The sequence below is a fragment of the Lepidochelys olivacea genome (assembly GCF_965140295.1).
Source record: "Lepidochelys olivacea isolate rLepOli2 genome assembly, chromosome: 1".
Classification (NCBI taxonomy): Eukaryota; Metazoa; Chordata; order Testudines; family Cheloniidae; genus Lepidochelys; species Lepidochelys olivacea.
The window spans coordinates 143770478-143785655 of record NC_140411.1 but is presented as its reverse complement, the minus strand read 5'-3'; the positions used below and the strand labels follow the sequence as shown (position 1 = coordinate 143785655).

Sequence of the window (15178 nt, the reverse complement as noted above, 5' to 3'; positions counted from 1 at the left end):
TTGTATTTGGGATACAAATCCTTTTATTGCTCTCAGGTTATACATGGGACTGTTCTTCTCTCAATGTACACAAATTCTCCTTAACAAAAGTGAAACGGGCCTTGAGAAAAGAACAGATTCCTTATATAACAGATGTAAGTTAATATCTAAGATTCCTAGGACATATCATACAATATCTTGATTAAATTCGCTGGAGTTACTGTGAATTGATTAGAGCTGCGTGAATAATGGCCTGTGAAAAACTCATGCAGTGAATTTAGCTCCTATTCAGGTTTGTGTGTTGTCTTCAATCAGTCTGCAATTTTAATGAATTTGTTCACTATTCAAAAGGGTCCAGTGAATGCTCTGAGGAAACAGTTTTCAATTGCTTACAAAAAATTCTCTGTGAATACTTCATTGAATAATCCATACCTGGGGTTCAATATTCAACTTGAGTGATTTGTCACTTAATTCGCATGATATTGTTTCTGTTCTCAGAATGGATGACCTAACCTTTAAGCTGCTTCTTCCTCTATCTGAAACAAATTTCATTTACTTAGACTGTTTTCAGAGTAGGAGCCGTGTTAGTCTGTATTCGCAAAAAGAAAAGGAGTACTTGTGGCACCTTAGAGACTAACAAATTTATTTGAGCATAGGCTTTCGTGAGCTACAGCTCACTTCATCGGATGCATTCAGTGGCATTGCGAATGCATCCGATGAAGTGAGCTGTAGCTCACGAAAGCTTATGCTCAAATAAATTTGTTAGTCTCTAAGGTGCCACAAGTACTCCTTTTCTTTTTACTTAGACTGTATGACTCTTTGGAGCTGGGGCAATCTTTTTTTTTTTTTTTCTGTGTTTGTACATAACTTTCTACTATAGTCCTGGTCTATTACTGGAGTTCCTATGGCTACCACAATACTAATAAATAATAACAATTTTGTGCCTGAAAAGGGATGGAACTCAGTCCAAGTGAAAATCCTATTTAGATGCCATTGAAATATCCACAAATAATTTTTCTTGCTATTCACCTAGCTCCACTAATGATACTATATCTCCTGAAGTGATTCAGAAATTAATTTATGTTATAACCACTGAAATATGACTGGGACTTAAGCAGGAATCAAGGGGAATATATTAACACAGAAATATTAACACAGAAATATTTACTGTGACAATCTAAAATCAAGTCCATGTTGTTTGCATTAATTTTGCTGTTTAAACTCCTTTCTGACATTCACATGCTATATAAAATATGACATTTAAGCATTTATCCTTGAACTTATTCACCATTTAGGCAGATATAAGGCTCTGTGTATTGCTCTACACTTATTGGAGTGGTGGGAGAGGAGAAGTATTCTTTCCTGTTATTATTTTTTCCAAACTAGATAATAAAGTGACTTTCAGAGCCAATTGTGACATCCTAAAGAGCCCTCAAAAAGTTTTTTTGTTACTATGTAGTGAATCTTTGAATGGATTTTATGTATTAATGTATTTGTATCTTTGACAAACACATGAGTAACAATGGCCATATTAAAGTAACTGAATAAATTTATTTATGTTTAAGTTATCATGCTATAATTTACCATTTCAAACAACGTATGAATCGATTTTCTTAGGACTAGATGGCACAATATAGGCATAGCCTGTACTGAGGACTCTCACAAACTGCTGCCCTCCTTAAGGGATGAAGCTCAGTACATGGGGTGTGGGGAAATAGAGTCATGGCTTTGCCTACTCCCACACTTTTCGTTTTCTTTGGGTCACCATGTGCCCAAGGGCAATAGTTAGGGAGCAGTTCTTGCACTCCAGTAAACACAGGGCCTGAACCTGTGCCCAGCTTATATGCCAGCCTCACAAGAGAGGGGAGGTTCTTTACTCCCTCTGCTGTGCCCCTGCGTAAAGGCGAGGCAACATCTAGCTCTTAATTAAGATGCAGGACGCAATCCTCCCAGCACCTTACAGGATGGGACACTGAAGTAAATAAAATGAGCCTCTTTGCTGTATAGCAATATACGACAAGACATACACATAAAAGGACCAATTCTCCTTTGCCTTGCTACATGTGCAGCTGGTGTAAAATGATACCAAATAAGCATTTTATACTCATTTTGCACGAATGAAACTGACTTTCCAAGGCGCAGGGCAATGGAGAATCAAGGCCACACAATGTGTATTGTTCAGTCATTTGAAGGAGAAGTTCTGTGGTCATGTCTGTTTGAATTGTTTAAAGTAGGTTATGATAGCTGATTGTTTGGAGGTGGAACACACACTACTTTTTATTTCTAGTATTGCCTGATCTGCCTGATATTTTACAAGTATTCTGAATTTATGTAAAGATGTTGTTATTAAGAGAAGAAATACAGTGCAATAATATCAGAATAAAGTTTCTGCCTTGGTCTAGTATTTTTTAGTTCTTATAGAGAGGACTTTAGTTTGACATGTTGTGACCAAGTAATATTATTGCATGGTTAGCAATAAACTGGTTTTGGAAAGACATTCAACCAAAAATAAAAAGATGGTAAGAGGCAATCATTACCTTACCCAAGGAGCTCCACAGGGTAATTCATAAGCTGTGAGGTAGTTTCAGTAATAAAGGAGTATTGCAAAGTCAGACAATTTAAATATATACATTTCTCTCTATACTAAGGGACTGTTCTTCCATGCCTTGCATCCCTGAGCAAAGTGGGTGCAAAATGCTACCATTCTGATCTAGTAGCATTTTACACATCCATCTCACAGGGGTAAATGACTACACAAGATGCAAGGCCATGGAGAATCAAGCCTTAAACGTCCGTTAGAATGGTGAGCTGGATGCACCTGTAATTGCAAACCTTACTGCAGGATCTTTTTTGTTTCACTTTTTTTTTTATTTGAGTCAGAAATTGAATTAACACCTACAAGGCTTGTATCCTTCAGCCTTTATTCAAGCAAAACCGAATGGGAGGTTTGCCTGAGTAAAGACTTGAGCCAAAAGAGTGCTGAGCATCTGAGATTCTCATTGAAATGCCCTGGATTTGGCCCACCCTTTTGAGTGTAGTTGAATGAACAGGATAATACAGCAGACAAAGGTATAACACAGTCCAATGGCTGGAAGTTAAAGCTAGACATAGACATATTCAGACTGGAAACAAAGTACACATTTTTAACAGTGAAGGTAATTAACCATTTGAACAATTTACCAAGAACTGTGGTAGAGTCTCTATCACTGGCATTTTTTAAATGCAAAATTGAGTGCTTTAAAGAAAAAAAAAGGGGGGGGGGAGGATACACTCCAGGAATTATTTTGGGGGAGGTTTATGGCCTGTGTTATACAGGAGGTCAGAGTAGATGATCATAATAGTCCCTTCTGGCCTTGGAATCTACAAAACATAATAATCATCCTTACTTTTTCCTTTCTTTTTCTAGTATCCTGAACAAATCTTTGAAGTATTGGGGTGCACGGACAATCACGTTTTCTGAAGGACCTATATCGTTAAGGTGAGGGTAGAGTTTAGTGTCAATCACCTTCTTGATGTATCCCAGCCAGTCAAACTGAAAGGACAAAGAAAAGCTCAGTTAATACAGTTGACAAACAGAGAAGATCAGACATAATTAATTGGCAGGGTTCAGTTTAATGACATGAAGGTTTTTGCTTATTTAAAAGTTAGAATATATTTAATTTCATCATGACAAATAGTTTGGAACTTACAGATGCAGCTGTATTTAAAACAACAATTATAGTAGAGAATACCTGTTTGTACTAATGTTCATTTAAAATGCTGTCCTTTGCACATTTGAAGCACCTTCAGTTGTAAATGGTTAGTTACATAGGCCAGAGATTAGAGCAATTTTCCAGTTAACTTCCACCAACCTGAGGGATCATGGTGCTAAGTTCAGATAAGTTCATTTTATTGTACATAGTCTCACTGGTTCGATTCTCCTGTGGAATCATTATCTAGAGAATATAAATGAAAATAAATATATGTTTAAACATCCTTCTCTTACTTTGTTAATACCCATCATATTGTTTGTGAGAACTACCTCAGTCTAGCTGCAAAAAAAAAAAAGTTCATAGCAACAAATTGCCTCCCGATCCTCAAAGGAAAGTTAGCTATCCTAAACCACAAAGCTAACTAATGTTATTTTAACTTATTACTCTTCAGTATGTTATCCAGTATTTTTTCTTTTCAAACTTTTGGCCAAATTTTGCTCCAATTACACCACATTATATTACTAGTCACTCCATTCACATTTTAGCAGCATAAGTGGGAGCCAGATTTAGTCCATTAATACTTCTTCACTCCGTCACCTCAACTAGAAGTCCATTCCACCTCCTCAAAAGCATCTGGTCAAAAAGAAATACTACAGAGAAAACTAGGCCCATTCATAAATTATGAGGATTATCCAGATTCCAAGGTTTCAGTTTGTCCATAATAAAAAAAATAGTCCAAGCACAAAGTTCAGATCCAGTTCAAAATGTCCTCAAAGTTCAAAGGTGTTAGGATTTCAGAGGCTGGTTCCAGCCTAATTCTAAGGTAATTTCTATACAATCAACTCCATTTAAACTGAACATGACACAGATGGCAAGACTCCAGATCAACCAAACTAATGGCAGTTTTCTGACCCAAATTCCCACACCAAGTTTCTCTGGCTTTTGCTTAAGCCATACAGAAAATATGACGTCCCTCAGATATTTTAATTCCCGTCCCCCACTGCCCCTCACATATGTCATCTTTTTCTTCCCCCACTTCCCACAGGCTCTACTCCCTGAAATCTTCCCACTTTTTCCTGCTTAAACTTCCATTTTTCTCCATGCCTACAGGTACCACTCCTCTCCCCCGGCCATCTGACAAATATTTAAACTCATCCTTTATGCTCTACTTTCTTTCCCCCCACAAAATTCTCCTACCTGTGTGTAGTTCACAGTCACTCACACCTACCTGAAATCTTAGCTTTTCTCCTCCACACAAGTCCTGCTTCCAACATTCCCTCAAACTCTCTCTATACACTCCATCTCCTTTCTAATCACAGGATCTGTTCTCGGAAATATTTTCCCTCCATTCTTGCTACTTCTCTCCCTGAACAAGTCCTCCCCAGGTAAGTTCACTTAAAATGAATATAGGGCACACAGTATATATATATAAACACAAGAGATAAAAAGAGTTAATGTCTGTCTTGTAGTTACACAGGGATGTTTATACAACCAATTACATTCACCAGGGACTTGTTAATCAAAACCATTGGATTCAGGTCTTTATTCATATCTATATTTTAGGGCATTTTTTTTTCTTGAACAGCAATAATTATCACTCTCAGTGTATTATGTTTCTCAGTGACTATTATTGACCCTGACGGCCCTTAGGGTCCATTTCCTCTATGTGGCAGCTTCACATGTGCACTAAATTAACGAATTAAAAGTCTGTCCGGCTTTATCGAAGGAATTTTACCGCAGCCACAAGTGACGGCAAAGTCTGGAAAAAGTGCACCTATTTGCAGTGTCACTGAAGAGCTGAACAAACACGTATTGCTTTTCCAATCTAATGAGAGACAGTGAAGAATATGCTCATTGCAATGAAGCAAGTTCTGTACGGCGCTGTCTTGAATAAAATAAAGCCGAATGCTTGATTTGATATGCTGCTGCCATCTTGGATCACCCCAAATTCTGCAAAAAAGAAAATCTTTCTACTTTCTACTCTGTGAAAAGCAGCACCAGAAATCAGCACATCAAGACAAATAATGTTTGTGTGTGAAAGGAGAGAGGGCTGGCTTTATGGCAGGCTACTCACTATCCTTCCCCAACAAGTTTCTCCAATAGATTTCAGGTTCCACATGTTAGGAGGTGATGAGATGGATGGATGGCTGCTCTCCATGGCATTGTCCAGGAACCATGAACTCCATGTACATTAATGCTGATGGGGCAGCCCTAATTTATAACAGTTCGTCACCACTGAATGAAACCCTTCCTGCTCAAAGGAGTTCACAGGAACCCTGACCAAAGGAGTTCACAGGAATGCAAGCAGGATGTGCAACGCCTGGGAGCAAAGTCCCTGCAGGAGCCACGCTGGCTTGTGGGTCCGGGGGCAAGAAGCACAGGGCCACCACAAATGTTGCCTTTGTCTCCAAAAGGTTCCCAGAGTTCTAGGAGTTTTATGGGTAAACAGCAAGTATAAATTCTATAGGAGTGAGGAGGGATCCATTTTGTTCCCATGGCCTCATTTTTCATGCAGATACAAATCGAATATTGATTGACTAAACCCATCATTCTGTAATTGAACAAACAAGAGTCCACACAATTCAGGTGGCCATAATGTTCTAAAAGACAACAAAATATTTCAACAGGAAAGCTAGATGTAAAACTAGGAGTACTTGTGGCACCTTAGAGACTGACCTGGGATATTCTATCTACTACCCAAGATCCATAAACCTGGAAATCCTGGGCGCCCCATCATCTCAGGCATTGGCACCCTGACAGCAGGATTGTCTGGCTATGTAGACTCCCTCCTCAGGCCCTACGCTACCAGCACTCCCAGCTACCTTCGAGACACCACTGACTTCCTGAGGAAACTACAATCCATCGGTGATCTTCCTCATAACACCATCCTGGCCACTATGGATGTAGAAGCCCTCTACACCAACATTCCACACAAAGATGGACTACAAGCCGTCAAGAACACTATCCCCGATAATGTCACGGCTAACCTGGTGGCTGAACTTTGTGACTTTGTCCTTACCCATAACTATTTTACATTTGGGGACAATGTATACCTTCAGATCAGCGGCACTGCTATGGGTACCCGCATGGCCCCACAGTATGCCAACATTTTTATGGCTGATTTAGAACAACGCTTCCTCAACTCTCGTCCCCTAACGCCCCTACTCTACTTGCGCAATATTGATGACATCTTCATCATCTGGACCCATGGAAAAGAAGCCCTTGAGGAATTCCACTATGATTTCAACAATTTCCATCCCACCATCAACCTCAGCCTGGTCCAGTCCACACAAGAGATCCACTTCCTGGACACTACAGTACTAATAAACAATGGTCACATAAACACCACCCTATACCGGAAACCTACTGACCGCTATTCCTATCTACATGCCTCGAGCTTTCACCCTGACCACACCACACGATCCATCGTCTACAGCCAAGCTCTGTGATACAACCGCATTTGCTGCAACCCCTCGGACAGAGACAAACACCTACAAGATCTCTATCAAGCATTCTTACAACTACAATACCCACCTGCGGAAGTGAAGAAACAGATTGATAGAGCCAGAAGAGTTCCCAGAAGTCACCTGCTATAGGACAGGCCTAACAAAGAAAATAACGGAACGCCACTAGCCGTCTCCTTCAGCCCCCAACTAAAACCCCTCCAACACATTATTAAGGATCTACAACCTATCCTGAAGGATGACCCAACACTCTCACAAATCTTGGGAGACAGGCCAGTCCTTGCCTACAGACAGCCCCCCAACCTGAAGCAAATACTCACCAGCAACCACATACCACACAACAGAACCACTAACCCAGGAACCTATCCTTGCAACAAAGCCCGTTGCCAACTGTGCCCACATATCTATTCAGGGGACACCATCACAGGGCCTAATAACATCAGCCACACTATCAGAGGCTCGTTCACCTGCACATCCACCAATGTGATATATGCCATCATGTGCCAGCAATGCCCCTCTGCCATGTACATTGGTCAAACTGGACAGTCTCTATGTAAAAGAATAAATGGACACAAATCAGATGTCAAGAATTATAACATTCATAAACCAGTCGGAGAACACTTCAATCTCTCTGGTCACGCAATTACAGACATGAAGGTCGCTATCTTACAACAAAAAACTTCAAATCCAGACTCCAGCGAGAAACTGCTGAATTGGAATTCATTTGCAAATTGGATACTATTAATTTAGGCTTAAATAGAGACTGGGAGTGGCTAAGTCATTATGCAAGGTAGCCTATTTCCCCTTGTTTTTTCCTAACACCCCCCCCCCCCGCAGACGTTCTGGTTAAACTTGGATTTATGCTGGAAATGGCCCACCTTGATTATCATGCACATTGTAAGGAGAAAAAAGAAAAGGAGTACTTGTGGCACCTTAGAGACTAACCAATTTATTTGAGCATGAGCTTTCGTGAGCTACAGCTCACTTCATCGGATGCATACCGTGGAAACTGCAGCAGACTTTATATATACACAGAGAATATGAAACAATACCTCCTCCCACCCCACTGTCCTGCTGGTAATAGCTTATCTAAAGTGATGATCTAAAGTGATGATCACTTTAGATAAGCTATTACCAGCAGGACAGTGGGGTGGGAGGAGGTATTGTTTCATATTCTCTGTGTATATATAAAGTCTGCTGCAGTTTCCACGGTATGCATCCGATGAAGTGAGCTATAGCTCACGAAAGCTCATGCTCAAATAAATTGGTTAGTCTCTAAGGTGCCACAAGTACTCCTTTTCTTTTTGCGAATACAGACTAACATGGCTGTTACTCTGAAACCTGTCATTGTAAGGAGAGTGGTCACTTTGGATAAGCTATTACCAGCAGGAGAGTGAGTTTGTGTGTGTGTGTTTTTGGGGTGGGGGGGGGTGAGAAAACCTGGATTTGTGCTGGAAATGGCCCACCTTGATTTTCATACACATTGTAAGGAGAGTGATCACTTTAGATAAGCTATTACCAGCAGGAGAGTGGGGTGGGAGGAGGTATTGTTTCATGGTCTCTGTGTCTTATATATAATGTCTTCTGCAGTTTCCACAGCATGCATCCAATGAAGTGAGCTGTAGCTCACGAAAGCTTATGCTCAAATAAATTGGTTAGTCTCTAAGGTGCCACAAGTACTCCTTTTCTTTTTGCGAATACAGACTAACACGGCTGTTACTCTGAAACCTGTCATAGATGTAAAACTGTTTGTGATAATACTTAATGGTATTACTTCAACAATTACTTCAACTTTCCTCACAAGCATACGTTAATGTTAATACATTGCCCAGCTGATTGCACAATGGGGGACACCTCTAACTAAAACAGCCTACATCAAAACTCAAACGAATAATTATTTTGCAGATTTAAAGGATGGACTATACTCCTATGGTTGGTTATTTCAGAACAGGTTTCCAAGTTAACAGTTAACTAATGCAGAAGGTTTGCTTTGGGCTTTTCTTTTTCATATTTTCACTACTGTTTCTACCCCTCCACTTCACCTTTCAAGAAATGTTACAAAGTATGTTAATATAAAATAATTGCACAAAGGAAAACCACTAATATAGTATTGCTTCAATTCATGCATCATTTTAGCAGTTAGTTACAATTACACATGAGAAAATTACTAACCTCAGCTATTTTAATTTCCAGTTTCAGAACTAACTTCATATCAGACTCTGCCCGCGAGGCATTAGCACCCAAAAGCACTGCAGTATCAATCATGAACTGCAAAAAGGCTTCTCTGTACTGAAGAGAAAGAAGAATGAAATGAGCATTGCAGTTACGTCTAAGGGTGGCTGTAGCAGTAAAAAGAAAAGTATTCTGCATTTTTAAGTCATTGTTTCAAGTGGAAGATAAGCATTTTGTGAGACTGGTTTGATTCCACCACAGGAGAACCAGGGAAATAACACCATAACAGTACTGTGCTGACAGGATCTCTCTTGTGGTTCACTGAATATAGCTTTCAAAACATACCAAATGGTGTTGGATTGAGACTTACCTACACATGTTAGAGCTCAGAGAGTTAGTATACACCAAGCCAAGCTGTAAATCTACAGCACACTAGCATGCCATGCACTAGTGGCCATGTAGACTAGAAGTTCACTATGGTGCTTTGACGTACTACTGTATCAAACAGCGTGCCGTAGCTGGGTCTACGTGGCCAGTTCATGGTAAGCTAGTGTGCTGTAGATTTACACCCCAGCTTGCCGTGCACTAAGTCTGTGTACAGACAAGCCTTTACAAAGGAATGGGATATGTATATTTGTATAGAAAATACATTCCTAGAACGATCTCTCTGCAACAACTCACTCTCCTCCTCCAGTCTTGCACTGACCTTTTGGGTGCCCTAGATCCTCTGATGTCTTAGAGGGCATCAGGTAGAATCCTATTGGCCAGCATTCAAGACAGGAATAAAATTATACTCCAATTAAGTAAATATTTCACCTTCTGGTAGATGTAATTCACTGGAGAGACACCACCTGGCCAGAGGGATGCCATTGGAAAACTCACTAGCTCACCTGAGAGCTGGGAGGGGGAAGGAAAAGGGTCAGAACTTGGATGAGGGCAATTGCTACAGCCCCATGAAGATTGTGGGGATATATTTATTGAGTCTGGGGTTACAAGTGCTGGACATTGCATAATTTTCCATTATACTTAGGGGAAAAGGTGTTGCAAGTACTAAATAATCATTGAACACTTTTGGACCTTGCAATCCCTACTCAACTATGAGCATGAAGAGGTTTGGAAGGGGCCATAGGAAGAAAAGAAACTGAAGATCTTGGAACCTGTTGAGGGCCTCCTCATTCTGGGATTAAATACATCTAAATGTATTTGACAATAATGATCTAAAATACCAGAACTTAATACAGTGTTGGTGCTTAGAGACATTAGACCATTTTACATGGTTTAATTGAACCAAGCCAAAACTTACTATAAGGTTCAGGTTTGGTTCAGAGGAAAAGCAGAGCTGAATTATTTTTTATATTTTTTTCTAAAATGAAGAATACTCTGGATGAGAACAAGAGACGTGCAATTAACTGTAGTATAAACAAGCATAAATAGCAGACCACAGAGCCCAATCTCAATTTGGAGCTCAGCTAAAAAGAAAAAATTCTTAGTGTGAAAATGATTTATCAAAACTCAAATTACTAATACTTACAGATTTAGCTTCTGTGGTATTATCAAGGTAATCTTCCCGTGCTGTTAGAGACAGGGTTGCTTGGTCCAGCTGTTAAAATAAACAGGAAAAGTATATAATACTCCTTATATAGTCTGTATTACATACATACACACAATTAACAGCCACCAATAGGAGTGGTATTTTTCTGGTGGTTAGAATAGGTGATATAGAGGCTAGTGGATCTGATCACCAGTTTGGGATAAACAACTGGCCATGCCCAAGAGTCCAGCTCTTCAGGACTCTAACACAAAAAAACTGTAACGCGTTCTTCAGCTAAGATTGTGGGGCTTTCTGGCCTGCAAGAGCTTAAGGCACTGACCTTAGCCCAGTGTAGGGGGGTCCGTAGGACTTTCCTGCTCTCTTGCAGCCATCTATTGCAGCCAGAGTGTGCATTCCGAGCCTTCTCCTGGTCCCAACCAGACTCATGAGACTGGGGCCCTCAATAATATCCCCTGACTGGGATCCATTAGCACCAATCACTAAATGTTGTCTAGCTGGGACAGATGATTCCCAGCTCCTGCCTGCTGGGCTCCTCTTCAGAACAGGACAGGCTGCTCCCCGGCTCCCCTGACCTTTAAAGGGGCACGCTGCCCTGTTACGCTGTCCTATAACACTAACGTACAATCAGTTGTGCAACACTGTGACAGATCCCACAGGAACTCTCACAGGCAGAAAACTTTAAAGTGCACTGCATGGCATTAACCACACTCAGACTGACCTCAACTCCATCATACTCAATGAAGCTTTAGAAGCCCCAAGAAACAAACAAACCACCACCTGCAATATAAATGAGATTGTCCTACTGTTGAAAAGATGGTTCTGAAACCTTTTTCAGAGAATCGTTATAGGGCACGTTTAGGGTTCACACTGATTTATATTTGCTCTGCAGGATGAAATAATCATGCCAGGATATTTGCATATTGCTGCAAGTCCTTCATCAGGCAAACTCCCTCTGAAGTCAATTTTTTTTTAAATTACTTCTGGAAACTCTCATTTTTCCCAAAGCACTCTTTTGGCTCATGTTAGACTGAGGTACAGACGCCCATTCTGAAGGCACAATCAACTTCAAAACACTGAATAATATATTGATGAGGCCACCAACAGCAGTGTGGTTGCTGCAAGATTCTACTCTGGAGAATTTTGTTTTTTAAAAATATGATGTGCTGCCCAATGAACAAACATTAGATGTACGTATATAGTTTTACACAGGCACATTTTTAGAAACAGAAAGAAATAAATAATATCAATATATCATATTTATATTTATTAAATTTGGTGGGAGGTTTAAATAGGTGAATTTTTTTTAGAATTTGAAATAAATAAAAAGAACTGGAGTGTCATTTCTATATCACCGGCTATTTGAAAGCTTTTGTAACATATCTTATACAGAATAATACAAATTATTCATAGAAATCACTGCCTCAGGTGGAACTTAGGAAGACTCCTCTAGTTGTTCAAAAGCACACAGCAATGATACTCGACAGCTTTATGATTTCTGAGAAACAATATCACTGTACTATTTCTCAACATGTCCAAGTGAAAAGAAAGTATCTACAACATCAACAGTGGACCTTGGATGATTTTGTTTGTTTTAAGTAATCATCCAATGATTTAAATGCTTATCTGAACTTAGCCAAACTTTTTTGGTCTAGAAATCAGGCTTGAAGTCTTGGAAGAACAGAGTTTCTTCCAAATTTTTTTATACTTGGCTGCACTAGGGCTGGAAATATATTCTAGTTGAAACCAAGAAGTGCAAAGATGTGAGAAACACCAAAAGCAAAGGGAAGCTAACCAACTCCTTTAGCCCTCAGAAAAAGGTTCAGGTTGGATATTGAGTAGTTTTTTTTTTTTTTCATCTGAACCACATTGCTCATGAACCTGTCATACTGAAAGAGAAAGGCTAAGAACGTTAAAAATCTCTCTCTTCTGGTAAATAGATTTAAATACTTCATTACACATCTACCCTCCTGGGAATTAATTAAAACATTTAGTTACTAAGCAGAATATTGGCAGAGGCACTCTGCAAATCGAGCTTCTAATCAAATTAGCAATGAGCAGTCATTCAGAATGTGCAGTTGTTCAGTTACTTATGTACTTAAATACTACTACGCAGATTCAGTGGACACACTAGTAGGTATAATCCGTCACTAGGAGACTAGCAAAAGGATCTGTCCCAACCAACAATTTACGTGGGTGAGTTGGGTTACCTAAATAGCTTCTTGGAAAATACTTCCCATACTGATTCTAGTCTTTTACCCATTAGAAAAAGACCTTTGGCCAAAATATTCCTGCCAGGATCTGATCATCATTCAAGTAGTCTGTACATGGGAATCCACTAATGAAAACAAGGAAGTGGCTCGTTAACTTGATTTACTATTGACTCAAGGAGCAGTGGAAAGAATCTCTTTAAGGGAATGTTAGAAATATAAAAATGTATGTCAGTTGCATATCCCTGACCTGTTTTTGGAAACTGTGACCCAAAATCAATAACAAATCTAGTGTCAGAAAAGTTAAGTTTCCACAGTATCCCTATGCAATCTATGTAGTGCCCAGAAGGCAACTTTTATATAAGGATCACCCATTTTATTTCACTGTTGTGACCGGTCACTTTCCACTTTGCCTTTAACTCTCTCTAGCACAGACATACAATCTCATTGCTGGTAACTGGTGGGCTGGGTTATACGGTTTAAAAAGCAACAAAAATTTGGACCAAGTCTCACATGTTAACCCAGGTGACAACCTGCCTACCTAAATTCTACCTGTCCTAGTGACAACTACCTCCCTAAATTCCCTCTGGAGTTTCAATAGGATACAGCTAGGTAACATATTTTAAATCATTTGCTGCCCTAAATTGTTGTGTAGTGTTAGCATGCATTGCTAACCTGCAGCCATGTTATGCTGCAGAAGTGACTGCATTTCACTGAAAGGTTAAGTGACTCCTGTATTTAAAGCATGAATGAGTTTGGGGATCATATGAAATGAATGATGACATATCAATATATGACAATATATTAGTTCCACCAATTAAGTGTCTAAAAAGGTGGAAAATCCCAAATTTGTAATACTTGCAAATGATACACCATCTTTTATCTTCACAGAAAAAAAATTCCTCATCATACAACTGATGCTTCACATATAGGACACAAAAACCAGCAAGAATCAGATTCTGACCTCATTTGGATACCCACATTGATCTTGGATATTGATTCATCAGGAATGTATTTTACTCACAATTCTGCCCTATTAAGGAATAAAATATCCTAGCTACATAAGTTTTTCACCCATGATAGTGTAGCATTTGGTATCTAGTGGCTTCTAAATTCCCATATATGGGTGATCATGTATATGTGCAAGCCACTGGGTACTAATGGCTACAGCTGAACTTAAATTAGCACAGTATTGAACTCACTTTCTTAAATGGATCACATAGCTATGACAAGTAGCATATTAGAAATGTTATACTGTACCTTTAAGATGTGATTATTGGAGGTTTTGTCATCAGGAGCCACGTACAAACGGATGAAGACCGAGTTACTATACTGGCCACGAAAAGTTGCAAGGGTCTGGAGCATGCTGAACTTCCTTTCTGACCATTGTCCTTCAGGTCCGATGTTAGATTCCAGCACAGGCCAACGGAACAGCGAATTCTTCAGTATATTTAATAGTGGCTTTGCATCCACTTTTTCAATTTTATCTTAAATGGCAAGATGTACCAACAGTTAAGTTCCAGACAATTCAAATCCAGTAGTGGGTATAAAGTCATGCCAATGAGATAGAAATGTTTATAGACTGATCAATTTCTAGGCAAGACTAAACAGAATAGCTCAAACTTAATGCCTTGGCTGGTCTTTTGCTGAAAAGACGCCTCTGAAAATAAGAGTATATGACTCCTTTATCATAGTTTATCCAAATCAAGCATGGATAACCTGGGCAAGGAGAAACTTGCATTGCATTCAGCTGCTCTGTGCCTGTCCTTGGAATGTAAACCTCTCTATACTCTAATTCTACAGTATGTTCATCACAGCCAATGGAAGAAATGTTTCAGATCAATAATACATAGTGATGATCTAGGTCAGATTTAAAATATAAAGTAAGAATCGGCTTAGGTACTACAGTGACGAACTCTGTGGAAAACCCAAAGACTGATAGAAATGTCATTTGTTATTTAAGAAAATGGGATGAAAAACTACACTTGCCTTTTAAATAATGGTTGTGGTCTAACAGGGAATGAAATAACATGCAGTGACAAAATCCTGCTGGAGACTGCTCAACAACTGGCATAGGAGTTTGATTGGGTCAGAAGAATACTTGCTATTTGC

General features: G+C 39.5%; 1 protein-coding gene across 1 annotated transcript in view; it reads right to left on the bottom strand.

Annotated features, from left to right (window-relative positions):
• Positions 1 to 15178, bottom strand: part of PHEX (phosphate regulating endopeptidase X-linked) — a 142878-nt gene that overhangs the window by 84506 nt on the left and 43194 nt on the right. Inside the window, exons 5-9 of the mRNA XM_084637535.1 lie at positions 14327 to 14553; positions 10839 to 10907; positions 9308 to 9424; positions 3831 to 3914; positions 3366 to 3511 (exon numbers count right to left, since the gene is read on the bottom strand). Coding sequence (XP_084493661.1) covers positions 3366 to 3511; positions 3831 to 3914; positions 9308 to 9424; positions 10839 to 10907; positions 14327 to 14553 — 643 coding nt within the window. The remainder of the gene's footprint in view (positions 1 to 3365; positions 3512 to 3830; positions 3915 to 9307; positions 9425 to 10838; positions 10908 to 14326; positions 14554 to 15178) is intronic.